General features: G+C 35.4%; 1 protein-coding gene across 1 annotated transcript; it reads left to right on the top strand.

Annotated features, from left to right (window-relative positions):
• The first annotated feature begins 475 nt into the window (after positions 1-475).
• Positions 476-12,108, top strand: masp2 (MBL associated serine protease 2). Its single transcript, XM_026200060.1, has 11 exons — positions 476-624; positions 756-972; positions 1,761-1,938; positions 2,324-2,455; positions 6,709-6,905; positions 8,306-8,453; positions 8,811-8,929; positions 9,014-9,092; positions 9,943-10,065; positions 10,174-10,248; positions 11,119-12,108. Exons 1-11 carry the CDS (start codon positions 617-619, stop codon positions 11,898-11,900), a joined length of 2,058 nt encoding a protein of 685 aa, XP_026055845.1. The 5' UTR covers positions 476-616; the 3' UTR covers positions 11,901-12,108.
• Positions 12,109-13,108: the final 1,000 nt, after the last annotated feature.

Below are 13,108 nucleotides of genomic sequence, written 5' to 3'. Positions count from 1 at the left end.
ATCAGACTTTGGACCCCTCTGTATATTTAAATAAACATACAGTTTGGAAAAAAACCTTTGAAAGCTAAAGCTAGTTTGTTAATAGGATGTTTTTTTTTTTTTTTTTCTACAAACCAAAGTTGTGTCTGTCTATACATGCACAAACACATACACAAAAAAATCAATTATTGACGACTGGTCGGAAGGACACATTGCAAAAGCAAGAGTTAATTTGCTGTCAGTTGCTTTCATTTACTGTAAGTTAATTCTGACTTTTATAGTCAACATAAATTCCAGGATTAATCAAATGTTTAATTAATCAAATGTCAATGTGATTACTGCTTTCTTTCTTTTTTTTATGTTTTATTGTAAATCTAGTTTTAAGGAGAATAAAAGGATGTCAAGCATGATGACAAAGGTTAACTTTTCTACTGATATGTCTTTAATTCAATAGTTGATACTAACATTTGGCAAAGTAGACAGTGATGAAAACCCAAAGCTCTGTTGTTGTTCAGTGCTGTGTTTGCACAGAGCCGTTTATTCAGCTAGGTCTTTAACCTGGAGGACTTTAGAGTTCTGCAGAGGTGATTAGGACATTTTTTGTGAGATGAACTGAAGACTGTGGGGTTCTGGAATAATGAACAGGTATGCAAAGTGTTCAAATGTGTTCACTGTGGATTGGGAACAGTTCCCCCCATGTTTCGGTTTAATGTGTTGGGATTGTGAAAGCTTCAATACGTTCTAACCTTTTTTTTTTTTTTTTGCTGCTGTTTTAGAGTATCTTTGGCATTCGTCACCCTGCTTCCATTAGCATTTGGCTCACAGCTGACAGGTCTATTTGGAAGCTTCACCTCACCAAACTTCCCAAATGTCTATCCTAACAACAAGCGTATGGTGTGGAATATCACAGGACCAGAGGGGCACAGAATACGCCTCTACTTCACATATTTTAGCATGGAGCCTTCTCATCGCTGCGAATATGACTACGTTCAGGTAAGACAGAACTTAAAACATGGGGAATTTTAAGGGGGAATATATACATATCAAAGTGCATGAGTTACTATTCTAGATTAGACTTTATATTTCAGGATAGTAATTCAATGAAAACATAAGTGAATCTGCAATCAATGCCATCAAGCTTTTATTATATTCATACTACCTGTGGGAAAAGAATTTCCTTATGGTTTGTTTACAAAATAAATGATAATGTATATAATTTAATTAGATATACTTCAATCAATTAAAGTAATTATTTATAATACAATTAATTTAAAAAGAAGTTGGGAGATGTCTTGGAACTGAAAAAAAATAACTGCAGTTTTAAATGAGAAAAACTTGAATGCATTCTTTGCCCGTGAAAATCAGTCAGACTTCAATCAGGAATCTGTTAGATGATTGACTGAAATGTCAACAAGGTTTAACCTTGTTAGTAAAGTTCAGTCCATTTCAGATTAAAAAAAAAAAATCCCCCTAAGAACCTACAATCATTTCAAAATCAGCTTTAATGTATGTAAATATATATATTTTCTTGATCTATAAGTGCACAAAGGTGGTATAATGTAAATTTAAGATTAGAGCTTTATCATTAAACTGCACCATTTGCCAGATTATAGCAGAATACTCATGTTAAACATTTGATTTAACCTCTCTATCATGAAATGAAATGCACAATATGACTGCTGCATAGTTCTTAATGAAGTTCCTAGCATGCTTGTTATTTGCAATAAAGGATACCAATTTGTGCTTGTAATAATTACTACGTACTTGCCGAAACTTTCCAGGTGTTCACAGAAGGAAATGACACAGTCCGGTTCTGTGGTGAAGCAGAGAAAAATTACGGTGATGCACCCAAAAACACCATGATCTATTCTGCCACCAACACCATGTCCGTGCTCTTCAGATCAGATTACTCCAACGAGGACCGATTCACAGGCTTCCAGGCATTTTATTCCACCGAAGGTGATGGAAACAATACATTTATAGCATGACTATCTCTCTCACGGCATGATTGTTCCTCTCTTTTACTGTCACCTCTTGCTGTAAAGGTTTAGGTTTAAATTAGCTATAAAATAATATGATATTTAAAAAAATCTAATATTTACTTTTTTTAAAGTTTATAATATTGTATATTTTCTTCTCAAATTAAACATTATATATTATACACAGTATATATATATATATATATATATATATATATATATATATATATATATATATATATATATATATATATATATATATATATATACTGTGTATATATAATCTATATATACCATTTGATCATAGATGTGATCTTAGTGGAAGCCTAAATTGTTGCTAAACGGCCTCTTTTTACTCTTTACAGACATTGATGAGTGCCTGAGCACTGTGGATGGAGAGCCTGTGTGTGACCATAATTGCCATAATTATGTGGGGGGCTTTTACTGCACTTGCAGATTGGGATACCAACTCCACGCTAATAAAAGACACTGCCCTGGTAAGACACCAGATACCAGAAAAGATTAAACCTCTGGTCGGTAGATTTTCTGTTCATTGATTATAAAATATATTGGCCATTTTGTAATATTTTGTACATGCTCATTTTCACCAAAAAAAAAAAAAAAAATGTTTGTTGCTATAAATGTATTATAAATAGCATGTTAAGCACTGACACACTGAGATTCTATGCATGTTGACTGCCTGTGCATTACCGCTACAACTGTTGTATTCTCTCATAGTAAACTGTTGTAGTAGCAAACTACTTCCATCATTTTTCTATTAACTGTCTATGAAAAATAATTACATTATATTATTATATAGTATATTAAACCATAACATTTAAGTAAGAGCTTTAAATACCTGTTTTTGTCTTGTCTTGTCACATTTCAAGATTTAATTTTGTGTTAATTGTCTCACAGTTTCCATGCAATTGCACTGCATCAGAAATTGTGGTTGCCAATGAAGATAAACACAAAAGTGATTGTGCATAGATTCCATTACTGGTTACCTGATTGATACAAACTCTTTGATTGTGAAACTAAAAGCTCTCTTAAAGGGATAGTTCACAATTGTGTCATCGTTTAATCGCCCTCATTGATTTTGTTTCTAAACTTGCATGACTTTATTTCACAAAACACAAAAGAAGAACTTTAAAAACTCAGGGCCCTATCTTGCACCCAGCGCAATTGACTTTGTACACCGACGCATGTGTCATTCCTATTTTGCACCCGCGCAAAGCGCGCTTTTCCCTCCACAGAAGCACGTCGCTAAACTAGTGAATGAACTTGCGCTCCCTGGGCGGTTCAGCGCAAAAAAGGAGGCGTGTTCCGGCGCAAACAATCCCTGGTGCTATTTTGCTGTTCCATTAAACAATTGCGCCACTGACCAGAAAAAACCTAGTCTAAAGTCAGTGGCGCGTTGCGCGTTGTTCATTATGCTATTTTAAGGGCGCATGCTTGACCATAATGTATAGCGTGCACAACGCGCATACACTTTGCTCATGTAGCTAATCTACACAGATGCAACAGTTATTTTTGCAAATCATAAACTGTTACACTAAAAAAAAATATTAACACATGAGATGACGGAAATCATTGTGGTGTGCCACGAAGATGTGAAAAAATAGGCATAAATCTAGCTTACAAATTATTCAGGCTAATTGTAGTAATTAAGGATCAGACCTGTTTGCCCAATAGTGGCAAGACATATGTAAGGACATCTGACAAATATGTTTGTCCGTCAAGAACCAGGAAAAAAATCGATGAAACAATTGTGGCTATTTCCTCCCACGCCTGTTTAACCGACGCAATTTTGGGTGGGTTTCTTCCATCCCGATACAACACAACTTCTCTGTCTTTCACTGCTCTTACAAGAACATCAGTCTCCTCGGCTGTGAACCGCTCCTGGCGTGCACCTGGTAAATACGCCATAATAATAGCAATCCATAATGGAACTTGCGCACCTGCTTTTAAAGGGAATGTTGGATGACGCTCTGATTGGTTTATTTCACGTTACGCCCAAACCACACCTATGAATAATGAAGCTACTTCAGACCAACCCATTTTAGATTTGCGCCGGGCGCAAGAGCCATTTATCCCGCCGGGAAAATAGCAACAGCGCCGAGACCCGCCCACAAACTTACTTGCGCTTCGCGCTTTGACACTTGCGTTTCAGATCGTTTAAATAGGGCCCTCAGTGTTTCAATCTGCATACAATAAAAAACAACATTGGACTCCATATACATTTATTGTATGGATACTAAAATATAGATTTTGGGTGTTCCACAGGACAAAGGAAATGAGGAGGATTTAGAAAAAACATAATGCTTTTTAAAGCATAATCTTTGTTAAGCGACCTTGCACTTTAAAAAATAAAACAGATTATTATAATCAGAATTTAATTCAATTGTTGACAATTCATTATAGTACTTTTATCACTGATCTTGATCTGTATCCAGTAACAAATGCATAAATGAGCATGCATAAATGTCTCTTTGTCTGTAATCTTATCTATAATAATACATTATAATATCTAACATGTATTAACATAATATTTTAAGGAAATATTGTCATACAGCTCAATACTGATTTATGCTCCAGTAGGGACTCTGTGCATCACAGACCTGTTGAAACGGCGGTCACAGCAGCAGGCTGGGCAGCCACGGCTCACCACACACAATCTATCAGCCCTGTCAACAGCTCTTGATTGAGCTAGCATATAATCGAGTCACAAAATAGAGGTTTGTTATATCATCGATAGGCTGGCCGCAACTAACTGCATGGCATTTTTTCATGTAAGCAAGGCTTGTGTAGGGTTTCGAATAGACAAATGTACATTTTCGACTTCCCCACAGGTTGTGAAAACTTTTGGCAGGAATTGATTAGTCCCTAAAACCTCCTCATGTAAAGTGCTAATGTTAACTGTGGTTCTGGACAGCGCTAACTGGCTTTAGCCTGAAGTTTGCTTCTGAAACAGACTCATGATACAGTGGGCAGCGTCTCACTAGTCTGCCTGTATAAGGCAGTTGATCTCTGTCACTCTAAGCGAGTCCAGGTTAATTACCATTGGTTCCTGAGGGAACAGTGTTATAGGAATCAGTTGATAATTGATACCTGTTTCGAGCTGTATGCTGTGCTAATGGTGGGTAATTAATCACAATTACCAGCCTAGACATGCCTCTTAATTGTTTTTCTTTGCAACATCACATCATATTGCGCAGAAGGGACGACAGAAACAATGACTTGTGTCTGAATCATTTAATCATATGAATTAGTATACCTTTGCCCTTCTCAACTGAAATTCCCCATTTATCACAATTATTTGTAGCGTCTGCACTTGTTGGGTCCATTTATTAAATTAATAGTTTGGCCAAAAATAAAAATCCTGTCATCGTTTACTCAACCTCAATGTTCCAAACCTGTATAATGTTCTCTCCTTGGTGGATACATTTGATCTAAATGTGATTTATGTGATATTCCAAGTCTTCTGAAGTCATTTGGTAGCTTTGTGTGAGAAATATTCACTGAAAATCTTCCCGTTCACTTGAAAACCGCTATTATTGGAGCATTAAATCAGTGAGTAAGTTCTTGAGTGATTCATTCAGACTGAATCAGATGATTTGTTTAAAAGATTTAAATCAAAAGATTCATTTGTTCCCGATTCAGCCATAACTGCTTCTTTCATGAATTTGCTTTGGTGTATGTAAAGAGTTGCCATGAATAATAGTGTTTTAGTAAATGTTGCTTTTATAACAAATTATTATTTTGAAACTTTTACTGTACTTTTGCATCCTTTAAAGCCATCCCGTAGTTTAAACAGTAGAGCATTGTGCTAGCAACACAAAGGTCATGGGTTCAATCCTCAGGGAAAACAAGAACTAATTAAACATGAACTGATTAAAAGTTGCTTTGGATAAAAGCATCTGCCAAATGCATACATGCAAAAATAAATGCATAAAGCTCCAATCCCCATTGATTTTAATGGCATGGGAAAAAAAGCAAACAAGAAAGTTTTCAAAATTTCTCCTTTTTTGTGTTCCGTGAAAGAAAGTCAGTCAAATATGTCTGCTGCATCCTGATGTGGATGATGGAATTTTTATGTTTTAGGTGAACTATTCCTAGATCTGTTGAAGTGCTGTGCTCACAAATAAACAGGCACAATTGAATATATATGTCTTGTTATTCTATCTGAAATTTAATTAACTACCAATAGATTTTTCAATCATAAATCTATCAAAGCATGAGTCCTAAATACATTTAATAATACACAGTTTAGTTGGCAATAGCATGCAGTTAATATAAACAGCAATAATCTGAGGCATCTTGCAATTCTTGCATCTTGAGTAAAGATGTTCATTTATATGCTGTGTCTTTTCACAAATTACTTATTCATGTCAACAGCATAAAAGCTAAAATAATAGCAACCTGAATTTACTGCCTGAAAATTGCACTGCAGTGACTATTTCTATCTGACAAGTGTTTTTGCTGTAAAAAAGTTTGTATTTGACAAAGTTGCCAAAATTGCCACACATCTAATGTTTGTAACTGTTCATAAATGTCACTCTGAAAAGCCATTTATCTGACCATTTTACAGGTGGAAAGGTTTATTTACTTCTGAGCGTCCCAAATCAATGTTGCAATTTCCTGCAGCCCTCAGTGTTAAATGTGGCATGGATAGTTGTGTTAACCATATGTGTGTGTGCTTTTGACAATTCCCAGTGGGTGTGAAAATGCATTGTTCCCCCCACTGTAGCTGAGTGTAGTGGGCAGGTGTTTCAGGAGAGGTCAGGAGAACTGAGCAGTCCAGAGTACCCAGGTGTTTACCCCAAGATGAGCCGGTGTGATTACACTATCAGTTTGATGGAAGGCTTCCAAGTGACCCTTGACTTCCAGGACGTATTTGATGTGGAGACTCATCCTGAAATCCACTGCCCTTATGACATCCTCAAGGTTGGTCATTTCACAATCAACAAACACTGACAGCACTCCAGCTAGAATGGTAGTTCAAACTTTAAACAACAGCCATAATAATATGTGTGTGCATGTGTGTGGCACTTTAATGGGGTCCTTTGGGAACCCTCTCTATAATAAAATAGGGATTGAAGAGTCAACCAAGCTTTATGAGAAGAATTTAAAGACCCACATTACATGGTTTTGTTTAGATTATATGGAACAGTTCACATTCCAGTTTTTTGGAACAACATGAATGACAGAATTTTTCATTTTTGCGTGAACTGTATGTTATAGTGTGGGTCAGTTTGACTAATTGTTTGGGTCATTGAAAATACTGGCTAACCTATGATGTTTTTCTTGACATTTTATGACCTTTTCTATAATTTAGGGCCATGAACATGCCTGGAAAGTGTCAAAACTCTGACGTGTTGTGGAATATGTTTTTTAAAAAAAAATCTATTATGAATTGTTAAAAGCAGCTGCATGGACCTAATATTTTCATTTCTGACCTTTGGGACAGCATGCAGAACAAGTGCTTTTTACCTTTTCTGTTAAAAAAGTTAAAATGGTGTTTCAAAAAATGCCTATAACACTGTTAATATTTACAGTTTATAAGACAATTGTTAAGAATGGATGTTTAATTTAGTTAACATAATTACATACAATAGGTTCTCACGTTTTTTGGGAACATCTGAGAAATATTCATGCTTAAGTTTTGCTATTTTTAACAATTTTTTTATAGTGTGATTTTTGTGTGACCCCCATCATAAAATACAAAGATTTTAATATAATACAACTATTAGTATATGTAATATATTAATATAATATATGTTTCATAGAATCCCCACAAAGAGTCATGTGTATATGTATATATATATATAAATGTATGTATACTGAGCTATATTCTATAGCTGAAGGAAGACTGTTTACAGTACAAGTACTGTTTGAAGAGAAATATAATATGCCTTTTAGTGTCCTTGTTGGGTGTTAAGAAAGATTGATTTTAGAGTGGTTTACACACATAAGATTGGCTCTCCATGAAAATAAGCATGAGAAGTGTTTAAGAGTGTTTACTTTCAGCACTGATTTTTATGCTCTGCATCAAAGCTCATTTGATCTTAATGGCTAAATCCAATCCCTTTTTATGGTGTTTAACAGCTTGTTATAAGTGCAGTCTTTCAGTTTAGCTTTTTTACCCCCCTCAGCAATAGTGTTAAGCATCAGACTACTCCACTAATCACTGACCTGAAGGCTGTTGAATACATAATGTATGCTCTCTCATGGCCTCCACAACCGCCTATTATTTCTCCTCACCCTCCCACCTCCCAAGAGTCTTGTTTATCTGTTGCCATTTGTATACACTGACAATTCAAACTGTTTTTTTTTTTTTGTGTAAGATCACTGCAGGTGGAAGGGAGTACGGCCCATTTTGTGGCAAGACCCCACCAAGAAAAATAGAGACGGGAACTCACAAAGTGCATGTGACCTTCCGCTCAGATCACTCGGGGAAAAACAAAGGCTGGAAGATCAAGTATACCAGCACAGGTAGTTTACAACACCCTTTTCTCTTCCGTTATTCGATAAGTAAAAACTAAGAAAAAATACATTACACTTTTTCCTGCAAAGAAATCTCCACAAATCAGAGAATCTCAACAAGTCAAATGTAGCTCTCAAGCACCCGCCTACTCCTATAAAGCACAGTGTTGTGCAAAAAAATAGTATAAAATGATGAGTAATGTGAACGCTACCAAAAAAAAAAAAAAGTTTTGGAGCAGGGATTCAGATCTGATGGCTGTCTAAAAAGACATTTTGTACATGATGCATCAAAAATAACATTTAAATGACAGGTTTTCCAGCATGTATGTATTCATTACCAGTGCTGACTGTTCTCTGCTCTCATAGCACAGCCATGTCCAAACCCTGTGGCTCCTCAACACGGAAGTATTCAGCCCCAGAAGCCTCAGTATATCATGACGGACACTTTCAATGTCACGTGTGATCTGGGCTATGAGTTAAATCTGGTAACCTTTTACTTTCTCGAAGATTTGAGAAAAGAGGCTTAGTATGCTATTAATGGACTTAAAAGTGACTTTTTGCATCTTTAGGGGGAAGAAGCTTTGCCCTTTTATCAAGCCACATGCCTGAAGGGTGGATTTTGGAATGGGCCAATGCCTCGCTGCATCAGTAAGTTGTTCAACATTTCCAGATAAGCATGAAGTGTGTATAATCATCAATGGGGGTTTACTTACGTACCAAAGAGGAGGTACGTTTTCAGTGAGTTGAAGTGAGTGAAAGCCTTACTGTGATGAAATAGTGATGAAACTTAGAACGGAAAGCATATTTTCCATGAAAAAAAATGCATTTGGTTAAATGTATGACAAAGTAAAGCTTAACACTACAATAATAATAATACCTTTTTTTCATTCTTTGCATGAAAAACCTAATAATGCAAGTAAATTAAAAACAAAACATTAGAAACAAAATGATGTGACTTGTTTTTAGAGAAATAATTTTTGTATTTATGTATTTAATTAAATTAGCTTTTTTAAGTAACTTAAAAAATGGTTAAATGGTTGCTGATTAAATTAAATATTCATAAAAATACAGGAGTATGAAAAAAACAACTGGTATAGGACTGATAGGACCCTTTTAAAATATTTTGGAGGTCAAAATTCAAAATTTTATGTTGACATGCTGCATTGCGAATTCTCAGTTTTAGTTCAGTTAAATTACGTGAACTGAATGTGTTTGAGTTGGACCAACTGAACATTTTCAATGCAACGATCAACATAAAACACTCCCATACATTTTTGTGTACAAGGTTAAAAGTGTTTAAATGTAAGGAAAGAACAAACAGAAATAACAGAAAGACTTTGTCAACTTTGAAAGTATCAATTTCAAATTCAATTAACAGTAAACAGAATTTTACCAGAATTACCAGACTCTCAAGGTAAAATACTGATATGCTTTCACCAACATTGAAAATCGTTGTGTCTATAAACTGTGTCAATGACCAAATATCCCTCTTTTGCAGTTGTTGATTGTGGAGATCCTGTAGAAGTGTGTAATTCAAGTGTGAAATTCACCACCACCACATATAAATCTGTGCTCAAGTATTCATGCAATGAATTCTACACACTGAAGGAAGGAACAAATGGTAATGGCAAGTTGTAGTGTTTGAATAGCAATACATTGTACAACAGATCCATCATCACTGGAGGTTTACAGTATGGAGGAGCCTTAATCTTTTTCTCTCTGAAACCAGGAGTGTATACCTGTTCACACGACGGCTACTGGAGAGATGCGCTGGGTGGAAAAATACATCAGATATGTTCACCCAGTGAGTTTAATGTATATTGTTTGTCAGTTTTATTACGTCAAACATATGGACACATTTGACTATTTTTCATGATCTTAAAAAACTGCTGCTCAAAAAGGCCAAAGCTCAAATGAGTTCTGTAGACAAATATAAATTGTAAATACTTTTGAATTCCTTTACAAAACAAAAACTATTTTATATAAGTTCAGAATTTTTTTTTCAAAATCCTGAGAGTGTGCAGAGCTGCAATCTAAAGTGGGGTGACTCAGACTCAAATATAGGAATATTTTGATTATTTATTTATTTATTTATTTATACAACCCAATTCAGTATTTCCATTTCATTTAATTTCGAATTTTTCTTTTCTTTTTTTTTTTTTTGTATGCGAATAACCAGAATTCCCAGTACAGTCTTGGAAAACCTGCATTTATGAAGAAGGCTAACTGTAAAGTGTGATTTGCAAAAGTCATGTAAATGATTAAAATCTTAACTCCATGAGCATTTTTATAATGAATGTGCTTTTCTCTCTCTCTCTTTCTCTCTCTCTTTTTTGTTTTGTTTTTTGTTTTGTTTTGCAGAGCTCTAAAATAATTTACAGAAATTGTGATTAAATTTTTAAAAATCCAGTAAAGCAGCTGGGACAAGTCTTAATAAGGCCTTGGAAAATTGTCAAAAAAGGTTGAGAACCATTAGTTTGGTTGTTCTAAAATGTGGAAAATAGCAATAATTAAAATAAAATAAGCAATTTCCAATGTCCACTTTTTTTTTTACTTATATTTTATATCAGTGTCATTTCTCTATTTGATTTGCAATGTCGTATGTGGAAAAAATAACTAAATAAATAAAGATAAAAATGGAGTAAATACTGATTTGGTGTTTGCTGTGTTTCAGTTTGTGGCCAGCCTGAGCTCAAGCTGTCTAAGGTGATTGGCGGGGAGAATGCAAAAAAGAATGAGATTCCCTGGCAGGTCATGATACGAAAGGGCCAGCGGTTCATTGGTGGAGCTTCTCTTGTTTCAGACAACTGGGTCCTCACTGCTGCCCATGTTCTGAAAAGCTTCACAGATACTTCCAACCTGCAGCTGAAGATGGGCATAGTCACACAACAGGACACCGAGGCTGTAGTTGGCATTCCGCAGAAAATCTTCATTCACCCTCTGTACCATCACGATGATATTAACTTCAACCATGACATTGCCCTGATTAAACTGGAGCACAAGGTACCTGTCAGTAAAGCCGTCATGCCTGTGTGTTTGCCTGGGACGGAAGAACGGTTTGTTTTGAAGGCTAATGACGTCGGGAAGGTGTCTGGATGGGGTGTGTCAAATATAAACAGACCCAGGTTATACACCAGTAATCTCCAGTACGTACTTTTGCCCGTCACTGATTTCGAAGACTGTAAGGCTAAATATGATGCCACAGTGACAGATAAAGGCAAACTAGTAGTGACAGAGAACATGATTTGTGCTGGGATTTCTGATGGAGGAAAAGACTCCTGCCAGGGGGACAGTGGAGGGCCCTATGCGTTTTTTGACACACAGAGTACAAGTTGGTTCATAGGCGGTATTGTGTCATGGGGTCACGGATGTGCCCAGCCTGGGTATTATGGGGTGTATACTAAAGTGAGCAACTATCTTTCATGGATAGAAGAAATCATGTCCAAAAACAGCTGAACAGTGTTGAAATGTTTGACTTTGATCTGATATGAATTTATTATTGACCAAATTATCTTTACCATAGCAGCTTTTCATGTGATAGTCATAGACTTTTTTTTTTTTTTTTTTTTTTTGGTGTTGTTTTATTCATCTTTTTTTTGTGTAGCATTTTGGTTGGCCTTTGCTGTTTGTAAATGTGCTATATAAATAAACTAGAGGCACAACATTTTGGGCATTTTTGATGTTATTAATATTAAAATAGGACAGATCAGAGCTGACAGGAAGTAAAGTGGGAGAGAGATGTGGGGTGGGGGGTGTGGGTTGTGTATGGTGACGGAATCGGGAAACGTTCCCGAGTAAATATACAAAAATAAAATACCCTAAAACACTTGATCATAACTGTAATTTAAAGTATATTTATTAAGTTACATAAAAAATCTAAAAACAAAAGACACCAGAGGGTGTGCTATATTATGAATTATTTTACATTGCTTCATTTTATTTTCTGTAGTCAAAGAATGAAATGAGTTGCTCATACAGAGTTACTTGTTTCATTTTCATAAAGCAACTGTTGTTAATGCAGAGGTGTTTGTTTAAAAGTCAAGTTAGCTCAGGCATCATGATTTACAGTCTTTTTATGCATTATGCATTTGATCTCAAAGTTACTCTTATTGTCTTCTGTCAACGGGGACCGGAGGGTCTCTCCAGCCCCGTGCAATTACCTCTCCGGTGCTATTTTGGCCCAGCAGAGTTCTAATCATTCTCAAGCCTACTTAAACTTGTGTTGTATCACATGAACTAGAAGCATGAATAGATAAACAACTGAAAGTTTACTGCAAAGGCTGCTTGCATTCAGAACAACATCTCATACCAACATTTACCATTTAAATGTCTATCTAAACGCAAACAAATGTATTGCCTGGGGTTTGAACTCCTACACATTTTTAACATTGCACTAAAGACATGAATTAGCAAGCATCACTTTTTCATCCGAAGTGTAATTTTGCTTTACTAAGTGATCATTTTTACCTGGCTTGTTATAAAATGACTTAAAAGAGAGAGAGCAGAGAAAATAAGTGAAGGCAGCAATAAGTGAGTCATCCTTTTAAAAATATTAAACAATTTAAATACTCATACTATTGCTCATGTTGCTAATATAATAATATTTAGCTCTGTAAAGCCTGATTTAAATCATAATACTTTATTGAACCTTTAGACAAAATACA

The sequence above is a fragment of the Carassius auratus genome, chromosome 23 (assembly GCF_003368295.1).
Source record: "Carassius auratus strain Wakin chromosome 23, ASM336829v1, whole genome shotgun sequence".
NCBI lineage: Eukaryota > Metazoa > Chordata > Actinopteri > Cypriniformes > Cyprinidae > Carassius > Carassius auratus.
The sequence above is the reverse complement of the archived record's forward strand: the minus strand, read 5'-3'. Positions and strand labels throughout refer to the sequence as shown.